Raw genomic sequence first — 18,797 nt, 5'->3', positions numbered from 1 at the left:
GGGCCCCGGACTCGCCTACCGCCCCACGCTGGACCCCGGACCCGGTAAGAGACCCCCGCGGTCCGGGGGAGCGTGACAGACCCATTTTGTACCACAAATGTTTACAAATGGAGACTGCATGGCCAGGTGCTTCATGTGACTCTCCACTGACTCTCCCCCGGCCTCACTGACTTTACCCCCTCCCCCCCATCCCCACCACCCACGGCTCTCCCACAGGAAGATTCAAGATGGCGCCGCAAATGACTGCCTAGGAACTGTGCATATGTATCATGTGTTAACTATACTGTCCTTGCTTAACTGTACTGTCCCTGTTAACTGTACTGTCCCTGCTTATATTTTTACCTACCTGGCTGCTGCAGTGACCAGTAGCGCTGCCGATGGCTGCCTAGGCGATGTGCAGCTCGGCGGGTACATGTTCCCTGTGTGATAAATGTACTGTCCCTGCTTATATTGCTACCTACCTGGCTGCTGCAACGACCAGTGGCGCTGCTGATGGCTGCCTAGGCGCTGTGCAGCTCGGCAGGTATGTGTTCCCTGTGTGATAACTGTACTGTCCCTGCTTATATTGCTACCTACCTGGCTGCTACAATGACCAGTGGGGCCGCTGATGGCTACCTAGGCGCTGTGCAGCTCGGCGGGTATATGTTCCCGGTGTGATAAATGTACTGTCCCTGCTTATATTGCTACCTACCTGGCTGCTGCAACGACCAGTGGCGCTGCTGATGGCTGCCTAGGCGCTGTGCAGCTCGGCAGGTATGTGTTCCCTGTGTGATAACTGTACTGTCCCTGCTTATATTGCTACCTACCTGGCTGCTACAATGACCAGTGGGGCCGCTGATGGCTACCTAGGCGCTGTGCAGCTCGGCGGGTATATGTTCCCGGTGTGATAAATGTACTGTCCCTGCTTATATTGCTACCTACCTGGCTGCCACAACGACCAGTGGCGCCGCTGATTGCTGCCTAGGCGCTGTACAGCTCGGCGGGTACATGTCCCTTATGTGATAAATGTACTGTCCCTGCTTATATTGCTACCTACCTGTCTGCTGCAACGACCAGTGGCGCCGCTGATGGCTGCCTAGGCGCTGTGCAGCTCGGCGGGCATGTGATCCCCGCAAGTGATGTCTAAATGCTCTCAATGTAATGTGTATAATGTCTCAATGGAATGCATGTAATGTGTCCCCCCCCCCCCCCCATTTCATCCCTGCTTGATGCTGCACTGTAATCCACAAAAAATTCCTAGTGTGCGCAAGCATACATGGCCAATAAAGTTGATTCTATTCTATTATACACCTGTGGCAACAAGTCTGAGTGAAGCATTTGAATTCAATAATTAATAGGTGTGGCCAAATACTTGTCCTTATAATTGACTCTACAAATGTGATTACAGGAACGTTCCATAAGCTCCAATATCAGTTCCCTTTGCAGTGGGAAGAGCGGTGTCCCATACACTACTGTACATTGTAGCGACGGTAACAGGAAGCATATTGCTAGCTAAGAATAATGCAGCCAGCTCCTGCTAATTGCAGAGCAAACGCATCCAACTGATTTCACAGCAGGGTGCCAGATTATACCTAATATTGTAATAGCAACATGTCACAGCCATGACCTCCAGATGGTCTGTTCTCAGCGCCAGTGATTTCTCTCATTTAATTACAATTTAATAGGAGTAACAGAAGTCGACAATTGTTAGGAGGTGGCATGGAAATCTAACTAATAAATTGCTAGTTATTATTAGTACACAAAGCATACAAACAGCTTTATTAACACAATACATCTGGTTAAACGTTACAGTAATAACTTATTGTTATAAAGTGCTGGATTCATGTCATGTATTCATATTGTGAAATAGTTGTCGCTTCTGATGTATTTTCATTCTGGTTGTGTGTACATTACTACTATACATCATACTTGAAGGCATACTCGCCTACCCTCCCAGAATGGCCAGGAGGCTCCCGAAAACCGGGTCCCCCTCCAGGGCCCCGGGAGGGTGGGCAATTCTCCCACATTGCCCCACAGCCCCCACACAGCTGCACCAAAGACAGGGTTTTGCTGGTCTGCGGCGACGGGGTGGGGCTAACTTGATGCTAATCGCGTCATTTCGCATTACTTTAGCCTCTCCCCAATCCGTAGACCAACAAATTGCCGCATTTGACTGCCAAGGGGGCGGGGCTTGGTGACGTCTGCCTCTTTCCGCACTCCTGACACGTACTGTCTGGTCTTCTTCTCTCCGGGCTTCTCCCGGAGAGGAGAATAAAAGTAGGCAAGTATGCTTTAAGGGTGTCCTCTCTAGGAGACTCTCTGCAGCTTTTCTCAGTGGGACGGGGCTTGCTGGCATTAAGCCCCGCCCCCATACCGATAAATACTGTGATTCTAAGCTCTAAATGACGTAATTTGCTTTCTTTTAGCCACTCCCCCTCCCCAAAAGAGACATGAATGCTGGTATCTGACCAGCAGAGACAGGGGGGTGCGGGGTTGGTGGGGGACCCTGCTAATTGCGGGAGGCTTGCCCACCCTTCTGGGGGGCTGGGAGGGAGACACAATTTTCGGGACCCTCCCGCCCATTCCGGTAGGGTAGGTAAGTATGCTATACATATACTCATACTTTCCTCCTGTCCCATATGCAGGGTACCTGAGAACTGGGTGGAATGGATAATAATTACCCAGGCCCAGGCATCTTTATTGGGTCTAGAGACACTATATATATATATATATGCAGTATATATATATATATATATATTTATATATATATATATATAATTATAGGTGGCCAAGTGCATACAAATCTGTATATGGGTGAAAATGCACAGTGTGGGCAGAGCTGGCATCAGCATACATTCAACTCACAGCGGGAGTTCTGTTGAAGATGGGAAGTTGCTGATAGCAACCAATCAGATTCTACTTCTAGAATATAAAATATTTATTTATTTACAGTTTCTTATATAGTGCAGCATATTCTGTTGCGTTTTACAATTGATATATAGGGCCGGATTCAAATGTCATATTGCGCACAATCTCCCATCGAAGTGACAGATGACCGCCGGGCCATATTCATATGATGATTTGGTACTTGTTTCCTAGAACGGCCACAATCGTGAGTGATCGTGGCTCTTAATTAAGGGACACGATCCTCACGATGTGGCCGATTTTTTACACTTTTTTCACTTTGATTGACAGAAATCGGGTCAATCGGTCGGTCGCGACCAATTAAAATCGGCCGCGATGCGACCGACCGATTGACCCGATTTTTCCATAGACTTCAATGTTAAAAAATCTTTTAACATTGAAATCGGGAGGATCTTGTCGGTCTTGTGCCATTATAATGGCACAAGATGAGATGGACTTGATTAAGTCCATCTCACATAGGGAAAAATGTTAAAAAAGGTGAAATGGGCCAATATGACCCATTTCACATTTTTTATGTGCCCGCCATGACCCCACGATAGACGTCAACCCGAAGCGTGGCGAGCGCAGCGAGCCCGCGAGGGGCGGCGGTGCGCGTCCTCCGACCTTTTCATTCCCCTACTATCCACTAGGGCGTGGAGTGAGAATAGAATAGTGTGGCGAGCGCAGCGAGCCACCGAGCCCGAAGCGTGGCGAGCGCAGCGAGCCCCGCGAGGGGACGCGTATACCTGTGAAGTTAGACGCGTCCCCTCGCGGGGCTCGCTGCGCTCGCCACGCTTCGGGCTCGGTGGCTCGCTGCGCTCGCCACACTATTCTATTCTCACTCCACGCCCTAGTGGATAGTAGGGGAATGATAAGGTCGGAGGACGCGCACCGCCGCCCCTCGCGGGCTCGCTGCGCTCGCCACGCTTCGGGTTGACGTCTATCGTGGGGTCTAGCCCACTTAGTAACATTTGTGGGGGCAATTGAAAATAATCAGGTGAAAAAAAAAAAATCGGGTGAAAAATCGGTCGATCGGATCGGTCGCATCGTATGCGACCAAATCGCATGCGATGCGATCGATCCGATTTTTTATCTTACGACCACAACGATCTAAATCGTTGTGGCCGTTCTAGGAAACAAGTACCGATGATTTTAATCACGCTTATCGCTCCCATTAAGGTCGGGTTTAGGCGCGCAAAGCTGCTAAACCCAACCAAACTAATGGACGCAACACGAAAAGCCCCAAACGGGTGACTTTTCTAGACTTCAAGCCCGCAATCCCCAGGGGTAGAGAGCTAAAATAATGTTTGCGCAACTTTCGGCAGAAATATTTGAATACCAAGAAGGGCAGCAAACATTTGATATTCCCCCATAGAATCTGATTGGTTGTCCATAGCAACAACAACATCCCATCTTCAACACAGGACTCCCATCTTAGATAAACAAACCACACAACTCAAGCTCCTTCTTCAATAAACATTTAAGGAAACATGTTCTTGTACCTTCGTATGTGGATATTCATGCTTTCGCACTAGCGCCTTCAGGTAATTTTATCTTCTGTGCTTCTCATTCATACCATAACAGATATAAAACACTGTATATGTCTTGGCGGTGGCACTGAAGTCAGGTTTTTGTTTTGTACACAGCACATTCATTGTTATCCGGAATCTGCATCGCAATATCAGAATCAATAGGATCATGATTGGGCGTGTTGGCAAATGCTGAGAGATGATTGATTCCCCACCTCCCCCAACAATATTCCTAGTTTACCTGTATAGAATGGGCATGTGCCTTGTTTTCCTGGTACCAGGGCTGGCAACAGAAATCTTGGGGCCCTGTACAATTATATTTCTGGGGCCCCCCACCTAATCCCAAATCCACACAACCCTCTTCTGTACGAGCCTCATTTAACCTTTCGCTGCTCCAGATCCTGCTTTTAGGTGCCGACTTCTCTAGTTCTCAGTCCTGTTGGCCTGGCTCCTGGCTGCTGCCTTCTGCTGGCCTGTCACTTTCACAACAGAATGCAGAGCACTACAAGCAGGCACGGAACAGATGACCCGCACATGTGTTATAAAGTGCAGGAGCCAGAGACTGAGGCTACAGTGCCAGCAGCGGGTATGGCTGTGCACCTGCGGCCACAGAGTAGATAGCTCTGAGCACTGAACAGCAAGGCACACACACAGTAGACAGCAGTGGCACACAGTGTCAGTCAGACTCAGCCACACACAGATGGTGCACAGTAGACGGCCTGGCACCGAGGGTCACTGACAGGCCAGCGGCCGTGATGGGGCATGGAAACTCTGGGGCCCTTGAGATTGCTGGGGCCCGTCACACTTGTCCCCCTTGACCCCCCCTGTCGCCTGCCCTGCCTGGTACACGGTCACTAAGTCGACAAGAGGAAATCTGACAGTCATTAGGATGGCCACTGAAGGTCGACATGCATGAAGGTCGACATGGGGTTAGGTTGACAGGGTCATTAGATGACGATGACACATGCATTAGGTCAATAGTCACAAGGTCGACATGGGGTTTTTCACTTTTATTGAGCAGACATGCTGACAGGCGTATTTCATGCCCTACCAACCACTAGGGCATGGTGGGAGAATAAAATCGTGTGCGAAGTGTAGCGAGGCATCGTGCCCGAAGCATGGCAAGTGCAGCAAGCCATGCGAGAGGATGCAGTGCAACCTTGCGGTGTCCATGTTGACGGTGTCGACATTCGGCTCAAACAAAAGTGAAAAACCCTATGTCGACCTAATGCTTGTGTCGACATAATAAACTTGATGACCTAACCTCATGTCGACCTTCAGTTATGTTGGCCTTGATGCATGACGACCTTCAGTGGTTGATCTAATGACTGTCAGTCAACCTTGCTCTTGTTGACCCTATGACCCATACCTGTTTTCCAGTACAGAACATGCACGGTGTGGATCATTAGGTCGACAGTGTCTAGGTTGACACAAACAAAGGTCAACATGAGGATTTTAGTTTTTTTTTGTGTCTATGTTGACATAGGTCGACCTGGACACCATATTAGTGTACCATGTCCCCTCCGGAACGGTGCCTCATTGCACTCTACAAACTTTTATATTCTCCCTCTATGTCCACTGCGAAGTATGAACAGTTATGTCGACCTTTTTCCAGGTCGACCTTTTGCTTGTGTCGCTCTTTGACCATATTGAATGAATGCAGGTCGACCTATTTTTCATGTGTTGAACTTCTACCTGTCAACCAATAGTGGTCGACCCATTGCACATGCCTATTTTTCCACTATAAAACATGATATGTGCCTAGTTTTCCTGTATAGAACATGGTACGTGCCTAGTTTTCCTGTAAAGAACATGGTACGTGCCTAGTTTTCCTGTATAGAACATGGTACGTGCCTAGTTTTCCTGTATAGAACATGGTACGTGCCTAGTTTTCCTGTATAGAACATGGTACGTGCCTAGTTTTCCTGTATAGAACATGGTACGTGCCTAGTTTTCCTGTATAGAACATGGTACATGCCATTTGCCTGTATAGTAAATGCAGCACTGACACTCCTCATACTGACGTGCCTTGGTCTCATCTAGAACCTTTCTTTCCTGTACCTGCCTAAAGCTGGGACGATATGCTGTCTGGTGGGACGGTTTAGACCGACATGGCTCTTATATTGTAGTACGCTCAATATTCGCGCTCCCAAATTATGTGATCTCCGAAAACCACTGACTGCATTACGGTTCACTTAGAAGTATGCAATCAGCAGGGGCACATAGTTCGCATTGTGAAAAAGTTTTTATTTTATTCACTATAACAAAGTTTTAACATTGTTGTTTTATTTATAAGCTAATACAGAGTATTATGTGCTGTTCTGCTGTAAAACTAAAATAGACCGGGGACATGAGGCTTGTGTGTCATGTCTGATAACAAAGGAATTGCCTCTGGGTTATATATTATTGTGTATTTGAACTATGAAATGTACTTGCTACATATAATATGCTAATTAAGCCCCATTATTTGGCTAATAAAGCTTGGTGTAGTGATGTACTGTGCCCGTTTTGAGCAGTAACAGTGCACGTTTGATGATAATAATAATAATAATAATAAAAAACATTTGGTTTCTGCAACTTCTTATGTCACCATCTTTTTCATTATTTCCAGACAAAAAGTCCGAAACTCTCCTCAAGTCCACAGCCAAGCCTGGGAGATCCGGCAGAACATCTCTCTGAGGCGTCCGCTGACTCCGGAGACGCCATGTTTGAAGGGGAGGCGACAATGCCTTTTGTCAGAGGCAGCCGAACAAGAGCCAGCCTCCCAGTTGTCAGATCGACCAATCAGACAAAGGAGAGGTCATTAGGTAATATTGTTAATTCAAAAATTAGCAGCTTATGTTTGTATTCAATGTCATAGTGGACTCACAAGGGGCATGTATTATACATGCTGTCAAATCATCACAGTTATTTTAGGCAGTTAGGAATTAGATCCAAATTGTTTTAAGTTTATAATTACCATATTGTAAAGATTTTCAGTTTGTCATAAGCAGTTATTATTTCTCTATCCATCCATATTTACAAATCTACTTAGTGATTAAAGGCATGCATACTGTAACCAACAGCATAATGGGTGCAGATGGTGTGGTCCACACAGGCTTCTGGGTCCAGGGAAGCCCACACCACATAACCAGAACCTGTGGGTATATTTACCAACATCTCCACAAATATGACTACAGTGTTTCTATTTCAAATAGCTCAGTTACTAAGACTTGATTTTATTGTTTCATTCTGCTGTCGATGGTGCATTGGTTTCTATTTGAGGTTCCATTTAAAGGTCTAAATGTGTTTTTCACCCTCAATAGAACCAAAAATGGACTTAAAATTGGCAAAATTATACAAAAGCATTCCTATTGGCCAAAACATGTCACATGCACTGTATTACCCACAAACACCTTCATTCTAGGACTAATTTGGATCCACTCTGCACAAATCACTGGAATGTCCATGCCAAGAAGGGAAACCACTGGGAACATGTCACTGAGGGCCATGTTCCTGGAGATCTGTATATGTGCTGTACCCTGTGAGAAAGCAGGATGCCTTCATGAATGCTACACACAGGTTCCCTCCTCTCTTATGTCGCCCCTGGAAGCTGAAAAAAAAATAGGAAAATTCATTGACATCAATCATAGACTATTTAACCCCAAGTGCAGTACCCGTCAGCATCTCCGGACCACACAGTGAGGTACATTTAATAGGGTGTGAGAAACTGAGGGTGCAGGAGAAACCGTAGGTGCGGGAATTTGTGCTCCTACACCTCTGGCTTTCCGCACAATGGGGCAGATGTATTAAGCCTTAACTAGAGATAAATGCAAGGGTGATAAAGAGAGATAAATGTCCAGCCAATCACCTGCTAACTGCCATGTTACAGGCTGTGTTTGAAAAAAGTCAGTAAGGAGACGATTGGCTGGATGTTTATCTCTCCTTATCACCCTCGCATTTATCTCTTGTTAAGGCTTAATACATCTGCCCCCCTATTACATTCACTTCACGGTCTCTGTCACGCACTGCTGCGCACTGCGCAGTCTCTCACCGCTGCCTCACTTCCTGGTCTAGCCTCCAGGCATCGGGACCGGCACGTAATGTCACCATGTCTTCCATCAGTTGGCCACGCCCAACACGTAATTGAAGACAATTAATTGAAAGTAAGGAGTCTTCCATGGGAGAAATCTTGACCCTTTAAAGTCTTGACTTTCCGCATAGGAAACACGGCCCTCCTGAATGCTACTGTACCAAGTAAAAATTATTTAAAAGAGAAAAAAATGGAAATCGATGTAATAGGACAGTCTATAGTCCAAAGTGCCCCGTGATTGGTGACAAGTTTGCCCGGAGCTCTCTCGTGGTGGTTTGCATCTGTGAAAAGCTATTTATAAAAACACTGTGCTCCACAAATGAGGCAACTGGATGTTCTTTGTCAGCAAGTTGTTGAGAATTGCTATATTAATGTCCAAATAAAACATCATTCACGGGGTAAATTCTGTGTTGATGTGACAGCATATGATTCCAGTGTTAGGCCATGAAAGAAATTAGCATTCCTTACATACCAGCGAGTGCTATTTCTGTAATCTGGATGGTTATTAAATCTTGAACTGCCAGAATGGATTGAATCAAAGTTATTTAAACAGAAAACCAGTTTCCTACAGTTTTTGTCGATTTTTTTTTCTATTCATTATCTGCTGACCCACTGTGAATGGCAAGGTGTGTGGGCAGTTGTGTTAGAACCACCATCGGCTGAATCCCTGCACAATGATGGCACAGAATGTGCACATCCCTTTGAAATGCATTATCTGAGGAAAAAATTCCACTCCTTACATCATAAATTGGGTTTCTTAAAAGTTTAAATTAGATTTAAGCCATTTAGAGTATAAATTCTCTGGCTTTCTATAACAATGCCCTTGATCAGGTTGACATAGCACTCTCTTATGTCTGTACATGTTTACCAGGTACCCCAAAATGTTTATACTGTACCTATTCACCCAGAATCCTCTTATTTCTGTAAAGGTTTAATAAATTAAGTTGCACTGTCTTATGTTGGCAAAATGCATGAAAATACTGCATCGGCGGCCATATTGGACAGTACTTACTATTCCCTGGTCAGGCTAGGCAGCCATATCACATGACGGTTGTGTTGGTGAAGTCAGTAAATGCCTGCACACACAGGCCAGCACATTTGCTGAGGGAATTTTTAGTCATGCGCATAAAGAATTTGTTCAATTTCGATCAGGTCGTTCACTGACATCACCCTCCCTAGATTGTGGCCATTTGCTGATATGATCAGTGCTGCCACCCCGTGTGTTACCATATTACGTGGTCTGTAAATGTCTGTAAACATTTGTTAAGCGCTCTCTAATTTTCCACAAATGTATTATTCTGAGTGGTCTATATGTCCACACACATATATTAATCATAGTCATAATGTCAGCATGTTGAGATGCCTGTAGTGTCGACCCTGGCCAGGTCAACATACATCATGTCAACACTGATCAAATGTAAAAAGGATTATAATGTCAAAAGAACGTACCTGTGGTCTAGCAGTTTTTTACCTGGTCTGTTGGGATAGCTAACCCTTCACCTTCCTCCTAGTGCCTATCCTTAACTTCCCCTCCTGCAGCCTAAACTTAGCCTATCCTCCTGCAGTGTAAACCTCCGCTGCTGGTCCAGGATGTTGGCCTTTCATTCACCTGTCAACCTTTTTACACAGGTGCCGACATATAGTCATTTTAACAATGGTGCCATCATAACAATCATCATTGTTATGTCAATGTTATAAATGTCAACATTTTGATGAGATACTGTCATTTGGTCTACAACAAGAATGTCGACAAGCATTGGGTCGACACCATTAGGTCGACATGCAGAAAGGTCGACATGGGTCTAGATCGACATGGGCTAGGTCGACAGGGTCATTAGGTCAACACAAGCATTAATTCGACATGGGCAAGGTCGACATGGGGTTTTTCACCGTTTTTTTTTGAGCCGACATGCGGTATTTCATGCCCTACCATCCACTAGGGTGTGGTGGGAAAATAAAATAGTGTGCCGAGCGTAGTGAGGCACCGAGCCGAGGGGACGCGGTGCACTTTAACCTGTGTCCATGTCAACTGTGTCGACATTCGCATCAAAAACAGTGAAAACCCCATGTCGACCTTTTGAATGTCAACATTGCAAATGTCGACATTATGCATGTGTCGACCTAATGGCCCTGTTGACCCATCCCAAGTCGACCTAGACCCATATCGACCTTTCTGCATGTCGACCTAATGGTGTTGACGCAATGCTTGTCGACCTTCTTGTTGTAGACCAACTGATCCACACCCATTTTGACTTCTCCATATAGGTGGCTAAATCGGGCACACTCAGTGGCAGAACTAGGCTATGTGGTCAAAAAAAGGAGGGTGACTCATCACTGCGTGTGGTGTTGGCCTTGCTGTGCGAGCTCAGTTTAGCAAAGGGATTTGGACCACCCTTGTTCCTCCATAGATAAGATCAAGCCCTTTGAATTCAGCACAATTGACGGAACCACTTCCAAGTTCACCGAAGCCCGTCAGCGGCTGCACAACCAGGCCAATGCCAACAGTGCATTCCACACAGCCAGCATACTCAGGGGAGCTGAGGGTGGGGGGTCTGGGGGTGATGATTACCGGGGCATGTCTGAGGAGCCCGAAACAGCCATTGGAGGTGGTTCCAAAACACCACAGCTCCTTGATCACAGTGCCCCTCAATTTTCAGAATAGTGAGACACGGGTAAATGTCATAACTCTTTTAGGGAAGAGAAAACAAGTCTTTAATCTGTACTTTCCCTGCAGTGTGATGAACAGTTACTAGCTCCGGCATGTAATGCTTCTTCAATACATTTTTATTCCCAATGGGGTTTAGCAGTGGTTGGGGCTGTGCGCCTGTCACTCAGCGCGTCCAGCTCTGGCATGTAAGAGAGAATCACATGATTGCACATGATGAGAGCTAATAGCTCCAGTACTTGTGCCTTGCAGACATCCCTTCTCCGAGTGGCTTCATGTAGTACAGCTGCAGCTTGTTAGAAGAATGCGCCCATACTGGAAATACTTCCATGTACACTCAGTGACTATTAATACAATCTGAATGCTTACATCCACAGACCATTCACATGGAAATATTCCAGGCATCTATCATTAATCTGATTACCTCCAACATTTCATTCGCTCTCTCCTGCAATAATGCAGCGTGAGCTCCTACCAAGAGGTAAAATACGATCATTAATATTCTAGATGTTCCTGCAATAACTGCTATCTGTACAAGACTTCCCTCAATGTCCTTATGTCATTATATACACAGGAAGTATTGTATACGTAGAGATAATAATCCCCTGTGTTTACACCGTTATCCCAAATATCTTCCGCATTCCCCAAATTATTTACTTTACTCACACACTACATATATTTATTCATTGCAAAATCAAACTGGTTTTGCCGTGTAAATGATTGCTGCTTTAAAAAAAACGAAGATTTCTTACCAAATCTCTCACTTTCTGAATCTCTCATCCTATTAAATCTCACCCATAATGTCTTCTACACCTTATTGTGGCAATATGAAATGAAATATTGTGGAAATGTATAAAAGAACCAGGGACAGGCCTGTTCCATACCCTCCAACATCTGAAAGGCAGAAATCGGTACACATTCAAAAGGGGGCGTGGCCACAAGCAAAAGGGGCGTAGTCACATCCCCTTTCCGAATGTGTATTGGGCATTGGACACTTTTTTTCCCCTACATATTTACAGTTATTTACATAGATGTGGGATCAGGCACCTGGGGCAACATAATTACATATATTACTGTCACCCTAAGTTAAGGGACTGATGGGCAATCATTAAATCAATAAACTTTAAATGTATAATTAAGTTAAGTGTACCCCAGTTTGACCTGACTCTGACACTGCTGCGACCGGCAGCCGGCGGCTCCGAATCCAGCCACAGACGTGGCTCTGCTGCACAGCATCGCACAGCTTCCAGCGTCCAGATATTTCAACAGCGCATGCGTCGGGCATCCTTTACTGCATCCTGTACAGCGACAGCGGTTTTAATAGTTTTGAATTAAGTGATCCCGAGAACTAAGTATTCTAATTATACAAAAGCAGTTTAAATAACATAAGATACAGGTCGACTCGATACATTGGCTGTGCATTCCAGGATGGTGACACGTACAAGCCAGAGCCGAGATTCCACCCCTCCCACTGACATGATGCCAGATGGAGGAGGAAAGGCAAGAATTCAGTGGACTGGACGAGCAGCGCTGACAAGCCGCGGTACCCGAAAGTGACGCGGCAACAGCGTGTGTTCGTTCCACTGCAGGTGGAACGCATGCCGAAAGAGCTGTGATGTTTTAACATGTTTTATCATTAAACTGGCTGCCGTGACCGGACCACAAGGCCCCATGGGACGGGGAACGGGTGTTGCTGTATTACTAGACCAAGAATTTCCTTTTAACACCCCCTTTGGGCCCGATCCGACCAGCGCAGCCACCAAAAATCGTCAGAAATTCGGTACATTTATTTTTAGCCGGTACAGACCCCTAAAAAAAGTTACTGTACCGGCTAAATCGGTACAGTTGGAGGGTATGCTGTTCCAGGTGTGTGTTATAGCTGGGGATGTGTTTGATGTGATCCATTGGAGCGAATGTGCATGTGCTGCGTGGACGGCCTTTGTCAGGGAGGTATCATATAGACAGGGCAGCCGAGGGGGGGGGGGGGGGGGGGGGCGCAGGTACTAATTACCCGGGCCAGGGCCCTGGTCCGACCCCTCCCTTCCCCCTCCATCCCTCCAGGACAGCAACAGCAGCACACACTTCTACAGCATGTGTTCTGCTGACAGTAGGCTCAGCCTGAGCATCTCACTGACAGCGTGAAATCTCAAGAACTCATGCTGAGCCTGCTGTCAGCAGCCTGCTGTAGGTGTGTACTGCCGTTGCTGCTGAGTTTCGAGATTTTAGAGTTTTCTTTCACCCCTCTCTAAACATTTTGAGGGCATGGCCTAAGCGCGGGAGGTGGCCACACCTCCAACACTTAGGCCACACCCCCAACATTTTACCGGGGCCCGGCATTCCTCTTGGCTGCCCTGCATATAGATACTAGATTGCATGGGCATAACTATAGTGTGTGCAAGGGCTGCCATTGCTATGGGCCCAGAGGCTTGAGGGGGCCTGGACTCAGGTTATAGAGTTGCATACCAATTTCCCAGATTTGCCTTCTTAACAATCGGACCCATTGATCCAGCCTCAATTGTGTGAAATGACATGTTCAGTTGGAGACGTATGTAGTGGATATTATAATGTGTGTTTCATTTGGCATAATTTGAACTGGAGGACACTGTCATGTACCACAATATGTACTGGAAGCCACTGTCATGTACCACAATATGTACTGAAAGCCACTGTAATGTACCACAATATGTACTGGAGGCTACTGTAATGTACCACAAAATGTACTGGAGGCCCTTGTAATGTACCACAATATGTACTGGAGGCCACTGTAATGTACCATGATATGTACTGGAGGCAACTGTAATGTACCACAATATGTACTGTAGGCCACTGTAATGTACCACGATATGTACGGGAGGCCACTGTAATGTGTCATAATCTGATCTGCTCATTGTATTGTTGAATGCATTATAATGTTACATAATACTGTGCCCCCATGCTTGGTTCCGGAGGAAAAACCTGTTTGGTCAGACATGCTTGGGGCCTGTAGTAATGGCGGTGGCATGGAAAGCTGCAGAGAGCTGAGAGAGTGGCAGCCTGGTATGACAGGATAGACATGCTGTGTAGCCTCTGGGATAGCGTCACCGGGGGACCTCAGGGGAGACTGCGGGATCGTTGCATAGAGACAGCCTGGCCATTTGAGTGTCAAGAAAGTCTGGTTTGTAAATGAACGCCATTGTCTATTGGTGTGTCTGATTTTGGCACCCCCATCAAATGGCATAGCTGCCTACCCTTCTGCATTCTGCAGGAGACTCCCTGACATAACAGCAGTCTCCCTTTCTCCCTCATTAGTCTACCAATCTCGCTCATGTCACTGTTACATTTTTGGGGAGAAAGTAATGAGAGATACTGTAGATCAGGCATGTCCAACGTTGGCCCTCCAGATGTTGTGAAACTACACATCCCAGCATGCTTTGCAATAGTTTTAGCTTTTTCTAATAGCCAAACTGGCAAAACATGCTGGGATGTGTAGTTTCACAACATCTGGAGGGCCAACGTTGGACATGCCTGCTGTAGATACTTTTACAATGAATAATCAGCACCATTTCCCAGCACTTTACCTAGTATAGTAGCACTTACTAACTGCTTTGGGGCTCATATACATTTGGATATAAGTCATTTTACAAGATTCCTCTCAGATGTAGTAGTACACACCCACGCTTCTAGGTGCCACGTTCACACTCTCTTTTCACAATCTTTCCATATATGGAACTAGACAAGCCCTTTGGGTGGAGCATGACACGTCCCCTCAATGGGGGCAATTTGCAAACTTCTATTACCAACTATAATCTCCCTGAAACGCGTTTTCAAAAGTAGGCAAGTATGCCCTATGGCACACACAGTAGGTGAAAGAACTTGGCCTTAAGTAAAACAACAGCTTTCATGAATACTTTGCCTGAAGCTAAATAAATGATAGAATAGAAACATCATTAGAAGTCCTCAGGGCATATTCTGGGTGCAATTACTGCAATATTATGAAGGAGAAAATTAATATGTACAGGACACCATGAATCACCAGTGAGTGGTGCTGAAAGCTGTATGTGTAATGTGCATGTCAAAAGGGACACACCACTTTCCCCCAGGCAGCTAATAACACACCCAACATGCTAAGGACGGGAACAGTGCGTGATTACCTGAGGGCCTATGGTGTACATCACACAAACCATCATCAACTTTATTGTTCGGTGCTTGGGACCTCCCATAATCCATTAAATATAGGTCTCCGTATTTCCTCAGCTTGTTACTGGGGACCTGTCTGTGAACCAGAACTGGCTGTTTCCTTGCTCTTAATTACCCTTTGCTGAACCCTAACATTACTGTTACTTAAACACATTCTCTTTGTCTGGTTAGGCATGGAAACCACCGGCTATTCCATTACCTATTGTGATATAACAGAATTTAATTATTTATAATATATTGACTAATAGTGGGCTTGATTCATGTTTGTAAGGAAAGCAAAAAAGAAAGTAATTTTGTGCCATGCAAAGGCTTCAGGGGTAGATGTATGAAGTAGATGTATGAAGTAGTGATAAGGGAGGAGAAGTGGATCAGCTGCTCTATATAATTTTATATTATGCAAAATACAGATGTTACTTCAATGCTGATTGGTTGCCATGAGCCACTTCTCCTCTGACTCACTTGTCCTCCACTACTAATAGAAAATATTCAAGAATGAGCAGCTACTATACTTATAGTACCCTACAGATGTCACTGTTACTGTTTCTTTTCATAGAAGCTTTTTTTTTTCATAAATGGATGAAGTTTATATATATATAGAGAGAGAGAGAGAGAGAAGGGGATTCGCGGCACTCGCTATTGCTGAAATAAAAACTTCGGTGCCGCACAATCCGGGTGGGGATGATAATACAAAACAGCAGGTTGGCACTCGTAAGATTTTTCAGGTCTGCACGGCGGCAGGGGTAAATAAAGTTGAGGACACAAGGGTTTGTGGGTTAACGTTTCGGGCTCCTGGCCCTTTATCAAGACATGTCCTTGTGTCCTCAACTTTATTTACCCCTGCCGCCGTGCAGATCTGAAAAATCTTACGCGTGCCAACCTGCTGCAAATGCTCTGCAATATTCCCATACATGTAGGTAGGGCAAGATGAAGGGTCTCGTGGGCTTAGGGTTCCAAATGTTCCAGAGCCATTACTGAAAAGGCCAGGAACTGTGACTGGTGCTTTGTAGGTAGGGTTGCCACCTTACTCATCGATTCCTGGAGATCCCCCCCCCCCCCACCAATCCTAATGCGCATACATACATATATATATATATATATATATATATATATAATATATGGGAGTTCCCCAACCTGCACACAAAGACGAAAGGAGCAGCACCTCTGAAGGATCCTCTGTTAGGAAGATTCCGGAAATAGGTATGAAAAGAAAAGAAGGTTTCAGAGGGCGCTATATAATGATATATTTATTTTGACAATACTCAATATCAAATTTAGAAAACATAAAAATACTTTAAAACATGACATAAAAGACACATATGTGTATTACAAGAGTAAACAGTTTTGGTTATACGTAGACACTTCAATTGTTTCACATGAACACTCCTTTTACAGATTGTTAGTCGCTGTTAGTACTGTTCTTTGACTGTTTGTTAGTAGGAGTTTAGTCGATTAGGATGTAGAGACCAACGCGTTTCGTCAGGGGCGAAAGCAAACCGATACTCGAATATTGAATAGGATGTATACCAAACCAGTATTCCAGAATCTCTCAAATCAGGAGTAAACAGCCGTGAAATAGAGTACTTCTATGAAGATAGTTAGCTCAAAATGAGCTCAAAATAAATGGCCTTTAGTCCAGCCAACAACCATATATAACTGATGTGTCTCAGTTGGATCCCAAAGCTGAAGTCTTCACTCGCAAGTGCGTCAGGGCATGTCCGCAGCGGCGGCGAATGGGCTGGAATGCAGGTTTTCTAAGACGCCCGGATTCCGGGAGAATCCCGGAATCCGGGAGACTGGAAAAGCCTCTGGGAGGGTTGCCATCAAAAACGGGAGAATCCCAGAAATCTGAGAGAGGTGGCAACCGTATGTGTAGGTGTTACCAGTCCCATGTGGGCGTGTGCACACTATCAGCACCACTGTCTCCTTAAATACATAAAATAAAAATCATTAATAATTTTGTGAGAAAACGACATTTTAATTCTTAGGACTTTTGGACGATCGTGTGGCCAGCTGGGCAGCAGGTTGTCACCATACTGCTATGATGATGGCCTACTGTTATGGCCTGGAGCAGGAGCTCCATCTGCCCTATTGTTCACCTGACCCTGTAATTAGGGCAGGGAGAAGAAAGCATTTGACCAGCCTTAACCTGTACACATTACACCACACTTCAAATGATGTAATGTCGTAAATGACTTCCCTTGAACTCCCTGACAAAAGATAAACTGCTAACACTGAGCGATTTTACAAAAGATAACGATAATGGGCCAGGTGCACTAAAGGTGCCCACACACTAGAAAGATCTGCGATCTTAAGATGTGCGCATAAATTAGCCTTCAAATCTTTTATCCGCCCTGGACCAAAGATTTCAGGGTAGCGCACATCTTTACCAAAGATTTTTCTTAAGATCCTGTGTGCGTTCCTATGGATCTTTTGATAAATCTTCTGATCTTTTGTGCAGCACGTAAGATCAGAAGATTCAGCTAAAGATCCACGGGAGCGCGCATCGGACCGATATCGGCCGATTTTCGACCGATTAACGGTAAATATTGTACGATATATCGGCCGATTTATCGAAAATCGGACAATCGGCCAAAAAATCGTTCTAGTGTGTGGGCACCTTTAGGTTCAAAAGTGATAAAATGGAGATTGATAAACAGCCAGTCAATCAGCTCCTACCTGCCGTGTTAAAGACTGTGTTTGAAAAATGTCAGGCAGGAACTGATTGGCTGGCTGTTTCTCACTCACCATTTTATAATCCTCAGATTGAGCTCCACGTACATACAATAGAAGATGCCGCTATTGGCCAACAGGAACACCAACGTAAATATTGTTTAAAATCTCGTCTAATCTGCACTTAGCTTTACCGTGTTTCCCAAAGCCGCTTGTGCCTTACGAAAATATCACACCTCATTTAAGCAACTTGTTTATCATGCCAAGTCTTTCTCTCCCATATTTATCTTAGCAGACAATCCTGACACTTGTGTGAATAGCGTAGGATAACTTCTACAAGCGCAGCACACTGTGATTAGCGGATAATTATAGCCAGCAGCGATCGCTCTTACACATGCTAGCCCTGCGTTGTATTAGATAAATTATTGTGATTAGTTCTCATTAACACTATCACAACACCTAAAAACAAATCTGATTCACTGTGGTCTCCATCTCGCACTCTCTCTCCTTGGTGCTTAATTCCGAACATCTGTCCAGACATGCTATTATTTGTCTGTGTGTAGCCATTAGCGACCGGATTTGCATATTTGCACATTTAACTTGTTAAAATAACATAAACCTAAACAGTCCAAATCAGATAAATAACTACATTATTTTCAAAAACAAGGGTCGGCGTTTTTTTCAGTTTATGATGTGTTGTGTTGTGTGAATAGCAGATTGTTTTAACACTCACTTAACAAACCCCCCCCCCCCCCCCCCCCAACCAGGTAAAATCCGCCACCCCGCTCAGTATCAGTGAAGA

At 45.2% G+C, this 18,797-nt stretch overlaps 1 protein-coding gene across 11 annotated transcripts in view; it reads left to right on the top strand.

The window, feature by feature from the left end:
* Positions 1–18,797, top strand: part of KIAA1217 (KIAA1217 ortholog) — a 632,840-nt gene that overhangs the window by 474,725 nt on the left and 139,318 nt on the right. For all 11 annotated transcript variants that reach the window (XM_083189268.1, XM_083189269.1, XM_083189270.1 and 8 more), the window contains one exon: positions 7,024–7,219. In XM_083189268.1, coding sequence (XP_083045394.1) covers positions 7,024–7,219 — 196 coding nt within the window. The remainder of the gene's footprint in view (positions 1–7,023; positions 7,220–18,797) is intronic.

This window comes from Crinia signifera, chromosome 5 (genome assembly GCF_055691185.1).
Source record: "Crinia signifera chromosome 5, ASM5569118v1, whole genome shotgun sequence".
Taxonomy (NCBI): Eukaryota; Metazoa; Chordata; class Amphibia; order Anura; family Myobatrachidae; genus Crinia; species Crinia signifera.
Note: the sequence above shows the minus strand (reverse complement) of the source record. Positions and strands in the feature narration are given on the sequence as shown.